General features: G+C 41.6%; 1 protein-coding gene across 1 annotated transcript in view; it reads right to left on the bottom strand.

The window, feature by feature from the left end:
- Positions 1-1645: 1645 nt before the first annotated feature.
- The window catches only part of B4GALT4 (beta-1,4-galactosyltransferase 4), a 248968-nt gene continuing 239985 nt past the window's right edge, over positions 1646-10628 (bottom strand). Inside the window, exons 6-7 of the mRNA XM_078656709.1 lie at positions 4101-4205; positions 1646-2393 (exon numbers count right to left, since the gene is read on the bottom strand). Of these exons, the coding sequence (XP_078512835.1) occupies positions 2252-2393; positions 4101-4205 (247 nt within the window). The 3' untranslated portion in view covers positions 1646-2251. The remainder of the gene's footprint in view (positions 2394-4100; positions 4206-10628) is intronic.

The following is a 10628-nucleotide window of genomic DNA, read 5'->3' as shown; positions in this document are numbered from 1 at the left end:
GGAGGAAGAACAAATCCACAATAAATCAGTAATATCATAATTTAGCTGGTGAGCAGTGGCAGACTGTACAATAATACATGAATAAATACTACATTCCAGCATGGACAAATGTACTATTTAGGGAATGCTTTACGGGGTATTCTATAGGGTACTACTGCACGACTATCTGAAAACCATTTATGAACCGCATAGCTCATCTCCATAGGTTGCTAGCTTGACCGCCAAGACTGTGGTTGCAGCACAGTTTAGCATGATTGTTCAGTAACAATTTCATCAGAAAACAAATTGAGGTTACTGTGTGTTTGGCTTATTTTAAAAACAATATCAGATTACTACTAGAATGATGGGCACTTGTGCCTCTCCCTGACCTGGAGCCATTGGCTCAAGCACTAGTGCTGGTAACAAGGGATTATGGGAATACATACCATGAAGACAACCCTTCACTTCTAGCAAAGAGGCGGAAACTGGTATAGAATTCTGCAGGCTACCCCTTTCAGGCTCGCAGCACCTATCTTTGCCACATTTGTAGTGACCGAATGGAACAATTTAGATGCAGCACCTGGTTGCCCAAACGTTCTACTGGGTGATAGAACTGCCTACCTGTGGAAGTGGTGTCACTGCCAATCCTCAGGAGATGAAGGGCAAGAAGCGTTCATACTCGCGGCACAGCCCAAAAACACATAGTTCAAGTTCAGTATCTTTGAAATATAATGTTTTGTTCAGGCAAACAAAAGTAAGAGGGTAGAAAGGGGAGAGAGTGGCAATTTAAAGTACCAACATCCCCTTCCACCAAGAGAACTGCATTGTTGTTTGAGAGGATAAACATTCTAAATTCAAAAGGTGACTAGACTAGATCAGCAAACCAGCTGGTTGACCGGGGAAAGAGTAATTAAGCTTCCAATATACGTGACAAGGGCTGATGGCAACTATGAGTGTTACGAAATGACCCCTTGGGCTTTGCAAAGGGTCGAACTCCAGTGTTCAATGTATAGTAAGGCACCTGGAAACAGCCAAAATATGGGTGGAAACAGGCAAAGCTGATTGACCTGGTCCACGTTTTCTGTATGAGTTACCACTGTATCAGCATTACTAATTATGGCAAGAGTTTAAGACAGAAGATGGGAGAACTAAACCTTTTTTAAGAACAGGCCAAGGAATTTGGAACCTCTTACCCCTAGCAGCCCAAGCTAATTCAAGTAAATATGTATTACAGAAACCTAACAAACGCACAACCACCTTCCCTTGTCCGAAACAGCACCGCAGCTTCTAACCTGTCTGTATAGTGTGTTCATGTCCTCTTAGAAATACATTTCGAAGTAAAAAATTGTGATTATGCAAAATGAGATTCATGTCAAAATGGGAGGGAGCATTTCCAAATCACCAAAGTCCTCTGGCCATTCTGTCCTGCTCTGGAATGAGAATGTTGTTAGCCCAAGACAGTATTTTGCACTGGAAAATTCATTCAACCCTAGAAGAGAAGAATGGTTTGAGGATCATACTCACCATCCTGCATGTACCTTTATGCATGGTTTTGAGGAAGCATTCCCTAGACGTTTTCCAGTTCAGCATTCTCATCCGGGTGTCTCCCCTGGGGTGGGAAGGTGACCTCAGGTTTGTATCAAAGTGGTAAAAAATACACTCACAATCGATTCTTAATTTTATTGCATGTTGTTATGAAACCAGTACTGATCAGTCAAAAAAGCATAAATTTAAATAAAAGGGGTTCTACAGGATTCTGCTGCATTGAAGAATGTCAAATTGTCTATCTTTCCTACTTTCCATTGTCAGCTTCACCACTTGTGATGTCAGTGAAAGTCTCTTCCGGTTTGAGGACCTTGTCAACAAAGTAAGAGATGTTTATGGGGAGATTGGGGAATAAAGAGTCTGGGCACATGTTGTATAGTGCAGAGTCCACCTTCTAGCAGAAGGATGTTCATTAAAAGGGGGACAAAAGGAAGGCGCCTTTCCATCTTCCAGCCATACATCCTTCATAAAGCTGCTCTGTAAAGGCTCCAGAATCACCAACTCAGTTCTTGAAAAGAAGCATCATAGCAATCTTTAAAAGTAACACCAAACAATAAGTTGCTCGTTGTTTTTGGGCTGTCCTTGGTGTTCAAGAGACCTTTTCCTGGCAGAAATCTTAGTTTACAAAACCAAAGTGGATGTTGCAGCATCTTCTCCATTCACACTCAACGTGTCCACTCACAGCGCCACAACGTTCTCCTTCCCGGATTCAAAGTAATCGAAATCATTAATGTTTCTGCTTGGAGGACCCGATGTCTGCTGTGATATTGATGTATAGCGGCTTGTGTTCGATTGTTAGCACCTTATAGGAGCACGAGTTCAGTCCATCAAACTTCCAAACCTTGGCAACCTTCTTCAATAGCCTCATTCTAGAGGAAAGCGAGGGAGAAAAAGAAAACAGACGAGAAAGTATGGCATTATTATGTAGGTAAAGCACACTCCTGGCCATGTTCTACGTACATTCCAAAATCCAAGACATTCACTAATTCATTTATATAAATTTTTGGACCTTGTTTGCACTTTTCATTACCACCACTGGGCAGACATATCTCTTCACATCTACATAAAAAACTTAACACACCTCATGGAAAAATATATCCCACCTCAATCCATTTTAGATACTATATTTTCCATGGTGCCACCAACACATTTGCACTCACTTCTTCAAACAATTGTAGCCATCACTTGAATGAATTTCTATTTATATCCACATTTTCCCCATGTTCTGCAATGAATCATTCTAACTTTCTAATCCTGTCTTTTTCAATGCACTCGCTCCTCCAAGCTTTCTTCGTGTTCATCAGACATAGCCTGCCTCCTAGTTTCCTCCTATGATCTCCACACTGAGTTCTAACTTTCCAACACCGCCCTTCCAATGCTCTAGTTCTTCAAGGCTTTCTTCTCGTTCATCATATACAGTTAGTTCATGAGATGAATTTAAAGTAATGAACACAGCTTCCTTTGACTGACGTATTAACACTTAGATTGTTTGCAGTGGTGACCCGTAATGTGGCTGAGCAGTGGGATGGGCCACATGCGCACAATCACACTCACCCATCAATTCACAAGTGCACGCACATAAACCCACCATTTACAAGCACATACATACACTCATTCACAGCATACACCCAAACATTTTTAAAAATTATACTTGTCGAGCTGTGGTGGAGGTGGCCGTTCCAGGTGGAGGAGAAGCAGAAGGCACCGAAAGGTGCTAGACACTTTGGGTGGGGACACCAAGATAATACCGCCGCCTCCTCAATTGCTGACCTTGTCATGGGTCTGCCCAATGGCAAGAGGACCTTTTCTCACTCTTCACAGAGTGGCATGGGGGTCACTGAAAGTTACTGACCTTTCACTGTGACGAGGCATCGCTGATTGACAGTCAATCCTGGGCACTTCATGACTTAAACCTGATGCGCCCAGGCTGAGTCTATCAGTGATACACTCCCTTGCCATGTAGAGGAGGACCTCATGGGGCTTTGCCGGGCTGAGGTGGTCACCCCTCAGGGCTGTGACATAGCCTAGCAAAGCTGGTCTCGGTCTCCCAGGTAATTAAATCATGTACAACCCTTTGGCTGTCTGATCCGAGCAGGATGAGTGTCTGTCAGGCTGACCTATGCCCAGCGGGACATACACTCTTCATGCTATGCAAAAGAGTGGGGGGCGGGGGCACTCCGTCCTTAATAACGGGCTGAGCCGGATTGTTCGTGAGCTTTAATTGAAATTAATATGCGTTTAATTCCCTAAGTAGCTTCATTACCTGCTTTAATTTCCCTGTTCCCGTGGCTCTGTGCGAGATCTTTCTACTCTCATGAGTGGCCTCACTGTGGTTAGTTGAGTCAGTTTTGAACGATGAGCGAACACGCAAATTCAAGTCTACAAAGGGTAAACCCATTTGCATCTCAGAAACAGCTAAAAGAATCCAGGGATGGAACGGACTGGACTGTTAAGGATCCAGAGATGAAAGTGATCCTGCTTCTGCTACATGGAATACAGAGCTCCTTCGTAGATCCTGATCATGAAATAATGCCCGCCCCCAAATCATATTGATTTTAAACCTTTTCCAGACTCACCTCTCACCATTGACTTCATTGCCGCTGTCTCGCGTGTGGAACACCATGGTGTACTTGGCTATGTCTGGGGATGGTCGTACGACCTTCATCTTCTGCAAGGTCACCCTGAAAGAAATCAGATTGTAAGGAAGAGAACACAGACTGGGGGCTGCCAATGCTGCCACAGAAGGTCTAACAGAGATATGACAAAAAGTACTCCATCTCAATTCTAAACTCTACACTGCCTCAAAGATAAGAACACAGAAGATCCTGCTCACATTAAACTCAAAGTTGCTTTTGGCCATCCCTCTATCACAGGCTCTTTAAGTATCTTTACAAGGATTAAGGGATACGGACAGTTGCCGATAGCACATATGAGAGATCACTAACCTACCTTGCATTCTATTCTTCTAGAGTCACTCATCAGAGGGACAGTTTTACTGTTGGAAGATAGGTTCCAGCAAGAACAACTCTACTAGCCCGCATAACATAACCCGAGACCCAATGACTGTACTTCATGCATTCATACTACAGCCTTACAAAGGATGCCTCTGATACTATTGTGTCTGTCTTTTTTGAATGCTTAGGGACAGCTGTTTTGCAACTTCATGGATGGAAAGTATTAAGCAAGACAGTTTTGGGATGAGAACTTCTTCAACAGTATTACGTTTACCATCACAATTGACAAGTAATTATCTCAGAAATACATTCTATTGAAAACTAGGACTTTGAACATCACTAAATGGTTAAACGTTAACAAACCAGACTGAGATTGCCTGATTTGGGATTTTCTCTGCCTCCATGAAATAATACTGTAACATTTTTTAATGTAATAAAACTGTAATTACGAAAAACAGTAACTTCTGTATGTGGTAACAATGTCTTACTCCGTTAGTCTAACATTAATTGCTATAATAGATGTGATCTTGCAACAGAATATACGGACTGCTGCTATGGCTTTCAATTTTAATAGTAACTTGCCACCTTAATATTTCATTTTATAACATAGATAAATCTGTTACAGGATTTTCATTACCATCTTCTATTAGAAATTATAACTTAAGGACATATGTTAACTTTTCAGGTATTAAAAACAATATTGTCAGAATACTGCAACTGGAACGAATTCTATTAAATGTCAAAAAATAGATCTTCTTTAAACTGTTTAACTATATGCTGAGGATTACATTTTCAGAGAGGGATAGCGATGTCAGAAAGGAGACAGAATATAAGTGGGCCCAGCAAATACGTGGGAAAGCTTTCAACAGTCAGTTTTCTGTTCTATTACTAGTCATACTTTCTTGTAAAACTTGAGATGCCAAAAACAAACTTATATTCAAATCTGGATTTTCCTGCAGCCTTTACATCTGTATTGGGATCTAGTTTGAAGAATATATACCCATAATTGTATTTACTGATTCAGCATTCGCAGACCATTTAAAATTAGGAACAGGTCACCCCATCTCCATCAAGTGGTAATCTCAGATATCTTCCAGTTATCCATGGTTGCATATTGTGCCCTAGAAAAAGGGATCGATTTTAAGTAACTTTATCAAAACCTCTGCAGTAATATAGAGGGAAAAGAGCTAAAGGTGTCCAGACTCACTGATAAACAGTTGTTAAAAGTGATGCTATGGTTGTTTATGCAGATTCAAAAAACGTGCTAAAGCCATAGAAGTCCTACAAGGAAGCTCCAGTTAACTGGACATGGTGCACCAAATCCAAGAGTTGTAACTCCCTAAACCGCGCAAGTTACTTCTAAGGCCCCCGGTGCAGACAGAAGAGAGGTGGGGAAGCCTCTGACATCATCCAAATCCTTCGGTATGCATACACCAACGCATGAGATGCTCAGATAAGTTTTGTTGCACAAACACAAATCCAACAGGAGTTCCGCAAAAGGTAATCATTAATTCCTCTTCACAAATAAATGTTGGGTTTCAAACGAGTAGCAAACATAGTTCATCGAACATTTAACACAATGACCTCAAACGCTGAACCAAAACTAGATGTTTCTGACACGAGGAGTGTCCTTCCTCAGGGCATCCACTCTACGAATCACAGGGAAATATGCTTACGATCCAATCTATAAAAGCACGGACATTAAACAGCTAGGGTGAGCCTCACAACCATAACTTGAACAAATACACCTTTTATTGCTTTGTCTACATCTAAAATCCCTGACTGGACAAGGTTGCTTATTATGACAGGTAGATTAGTGTGCTATATTACAGGCGATCCAGAGAAAACAAATATTGCTATCCACATTTAAAAGGGAAATAGGCCAATATGACCTGTAATTCAATTGAGTTTTGCCCTTTGAGAAAATAGTGACATTATGCTAGTTGCCAAATCGGTGGTAAGTAATTAATTACCAGTGATGAATGCTACAGTGATTTGCAGAGGTATAGGTGCAAATATGAAAACCAGAAAATATTTAAGCTGCCTACGAGATTGCGGTTTCTCTGCCTACATACTATGAAAATAAGACCCAACTAAAAAATGTTGCTCATTGGTGCATACATTTAATTGCAACTGTGGCAGATACAACAATTTTAAGAATAATTGCAGAACTGGCTGATCCCATGATGAAGTCACAACACTATACAATATGAAATTGGAATGAGACCAAATCCCCGGGTAAATCATAAAAATTAAAAGCTGTGACTACTTGGTCAGGGAGGGCAGCTACAAAACAGGAGTAAGGAAATGTGGCTTGGCTAACTGGCTTCAGAAATATCTTCTTGAACGTGAGACGGCAGAATATTGGTAGTGACCTTTGCCCATGGATATTTCTTATTTAGCAACAGAAAGAACATCTCCACCAGGACCAACACGAAAGACAATAGTACGGAGGACAAAGTAATGAATGAAAAGATTCTAAAACAGGTAGCACAGGCACCGCCATTTCTATTTGAAAAACGCAACTTTAAAAAAAAGTCCTGATGACTTTAGCGGCCAACAAAATGATAAATACTATGGCACAAAGGCGTGATAGACCCTACAGTATGCATCTCGGCAGGAAGGCGAAAGCTATGAGGAACAACCTCTGCAGGTTTAACTTGGTGTAGCCTTGAACTCTGCAGCTCATGTGCATTCTTTGGTTTCTGTATATAATCCCAATCTCCTTGCATCCCAAAAAGATATTCAAAATCACTTGGACAGACTATACCTACCACAGTAATATCTTTATCTTCTCCTTCCTCTACTTTCTTTCATTGAATTGTTCTTTTTACTTGTGTTATCTGCAGTTTCTTTCACATCTTCAATTTTTCTGTGTTATATGTAAAGCGCTACACTGCCCTTACGGGTTGCTTTAGAAAACATTACACGGCATCTTAAATGAGAGTTTCTGGATAAATTGTCAACTTCACAGACTGGGCGTCCAAATCCCAATCACAGACAACCTGCTTAAATACAATTATTAAACTACTCACGACTACGAAATTTGGCGTAATCTTTCAACTAGTCACCTGAATAACAGTTTTATTTGTTCAGCATTGGAAAGCCTACACTAATTCATTTCCATCATATGCAGGTCACTGCGCGATGGACAATCCTAAAGTGTGGTCTTTCTTAATTTCTATGATTTTTGGTTGATCGCTAGTTGCAGGCTCTGAAGCCAGAACCTGGCATTTTGTGCAAATTATGTGTGCAGGTTAACCAAGTTAATTAGAATTCTTACAACAGTAAGTTATATATTGTGCATCCCATCTAAGACAAGTATGCTTCCATTGACCACACCTTATAACTGTCAGTTGGTGAAAGATTGTGAAACAGCTATGTACTATTAACAACAAGTCTGCAAGCACCAAGCTTCCAGATAAAAGATACAAATATCCCATAGAACTATCACAAAATCTATTGCTGGTCATAATAAATGAAGCACATGGGTTGTGCCCCAGGAAACCATAGCCTGGTCAAGACCTTTTCCTACTACAACATCCTAACTTGATAAACTAATGGATACCCCAAAGATGTGTTTACTGCAGGCAATATCTTGGCACCCTTAGTTTTGATCACAGGTTTAACCAAGCTACCCGCATACATGGAGTCAAATTTATGGAAATTGTTCCCCATAACTTTCACTTTCTCCTTCTAAGCTTCAACATGTTCCAGGCAATTGAATTCATCACCACAGGTAACGCTCTGGTTATGTATTAGCCTACAGAAAATGTGTCCCATTCAAAAGCGCACTCATTTTCTTAGACACATTTTAGATATCAATATTATGATCTCAGGTTTGTTTTACTTTTGACATCAGACATACAACTGTTAACAAAGGACTCTAAACAAACACAAAACACTGCTCCTTTATATCATAGTTGAGTATCACAACTCTAACACAACATAGAATTCCATCAGGACATATAAGAGAGAGCACAATCCCTGTGTCCTACACACCTATGGGATACAGCACAGCTGGATTACAGAACTCGCACTTCTAAAATCACACCCCAAACCCACACACCATCATCTCATATAGGGATTGCGACAAATTGGGCTTTTGATTGAGGAGCGTGAAAATTCCTCTCAAGCATGAGCCACAATCCCTGTTAGAGAGAAGCACAAAAGTCACTAAATTAAACTGTGCTTAACCCTCTAATAGCTTGGGACAAAAGCAGTCAAGCTTAACTTAACCCTTTGCGTGCATTGGACAGCCGATGGCCGTCCGACGTCACGGTGTGTGTGTGCGGACGAACCACACCCAGTCATAAATCACCCTTACAGTGGCAGAATTTGTGCAGCGGTGAACTGGTTAAAGGCAATTTCCTACCTCATTAATTATCAAGTGCTTCAGCCTCCAGAAAATAGAATTTTTAAATTGTAGATTTGCACAACTCGTATTATCGGTCTCCCTTGTCCTGCCTCGGGGTCTACAACACTAGGGCGCTAACGCGGTGCCGAGAACGTTATCCCGACCCGCCTGAAGATTAGCGCTCTAGTTGTTTCGGGCGTGCGGCATTTCTGCCTCCCTCCCTCCACTTCCTGCCTCCTATTTAGGCATGGATGTGGCAAACGCGCAGCGTTAAAGGAAAGCCCGTCTGCGCCAAGTCCGCGACAGGCGCAGGTTATGCTGGACAAAATGCCCCGAAAACGGTCTATCATGCGTGTGCCCTTCGAGAGTTTAATCTCAGAAGTAAGTGTTCGTGCGTCATCCCAAGTGAACAGATATGGGGTCCCTTCACTTGTAGAACTTGCGCATGGTCTACACCATAGCCGTTACCCGATTTTCCGCCCCTCATAGATACCTTTACTTCCAATCAACTTACCCTTAAAGGGGGGCTTATTAACGCACCGTCTATGTGCTGTCCTAGCCAGGATATTAAGGAATTAATCCTTGACCACCACTTAGACTTTCTTTTTATAACTGAGACATGGCTCAATCACTGTAGCAACCCTGACCTGGCAATCGCCATTCCGCTCGGTTATGGAGGAAAACATACGATCCGATGGCGAAAGCTCTCTATGTAAAACAGGAATGCATACTTTTCCAACATAAAAATCGCCAAGAAGGATTACTATACTAAAGCCATCAATGAGGCTCAACAAAAACAAAAAACTTTTTTCTATAGTCAAATCCTTCACCCATCCGAAAGCCCTACAATCGGAAATTCCTCCGTCTCAAAGTCTATGCAATCAGAACGCTGACTACTTTGAGGAGAAAATCAAACTCCTACAGGGTGACTTTCCATCCATCCCTTTCTCCACCACTCTAGGCACTGATGACGTCACTGTGACAGCGGCTTACACCTTTAGTATGTTTCAACCAGTGACTTATGTGCAAACCCGCCATGCCATTATAGCCTGTAAATCGGGTTCGCCCTCCGACTCCTGCCCCCCGTGGATCCTACACCAGATAATTGATGCAGTGAATCCCATCATAAATGCCATAGTCAATGCTTCTCTTAGTTCAGGCACGGTCCCATCCGATTGGAAAATAGCAATAGTGAAACCATTAATGAAAAAACCTAACAGAAATACAACTGATCTTGCCAACCTACGACCAATATTCCTCCTCCCGGTGCTCGGGAAGATAACAGAATATTTGGTCCACCAAGAGCTAAAGAACTTTGTGGAATTGAATAATATCATACATCACCAGCAATCTGGTTTTCGCTCAGGGCACTCCACTGAAATGGCCCTTATCGAACTCACCGACTCAATCAAAAATTTACAAGACAAAGGAAAAAACTCCTGATATTACTTGATCTATCGGCGGCGTTCGATACCATTTCCCACAAAATACTTATCAGTAGACAAAGAGAAATAGGAATCACAGAGGTTGCCCTTGATTGGATAAGCTCTTTTCTATCTGAGAGAACCCAAACCATCTCACTGGGACCTTTTCTCTCGAGCGAATAAAAGGTTTCCTCTGGTGTCCCTCAGGGATCCATTTTGAGCCCGCTGTTATTTAATATTTACATGGTGCCCCTCATCAATCCAATTGAATCATACGGGATACTAGTAACATCGTATGCCGATGATACTCAATTGATTGTATCCCTGGATAAGAACTCCACTAATGCTGAACAGAATTTCCAGAACTGT

The sequence above is a fragment of the Lissotriton helveticus genome, chromosome 8, assembly GCF_964261635.1.
Source record: "Lissotriton helveticus chromosome 8, aLisHel1.1, whole genome shotgun sequence".
In the NCBI taxonomy this organism is placed as follows: Eukaryota; Metazoa; Chordata; class Amphibia; order Caudata; family Salamandridae; genus Lissotriton; species Lissotriton helveticus.
The sequence above is the reverse complement of the archived record's forward strand: the minus strand, read 5'-3'. Positions and strand labels throughout refer to the sequence as shown.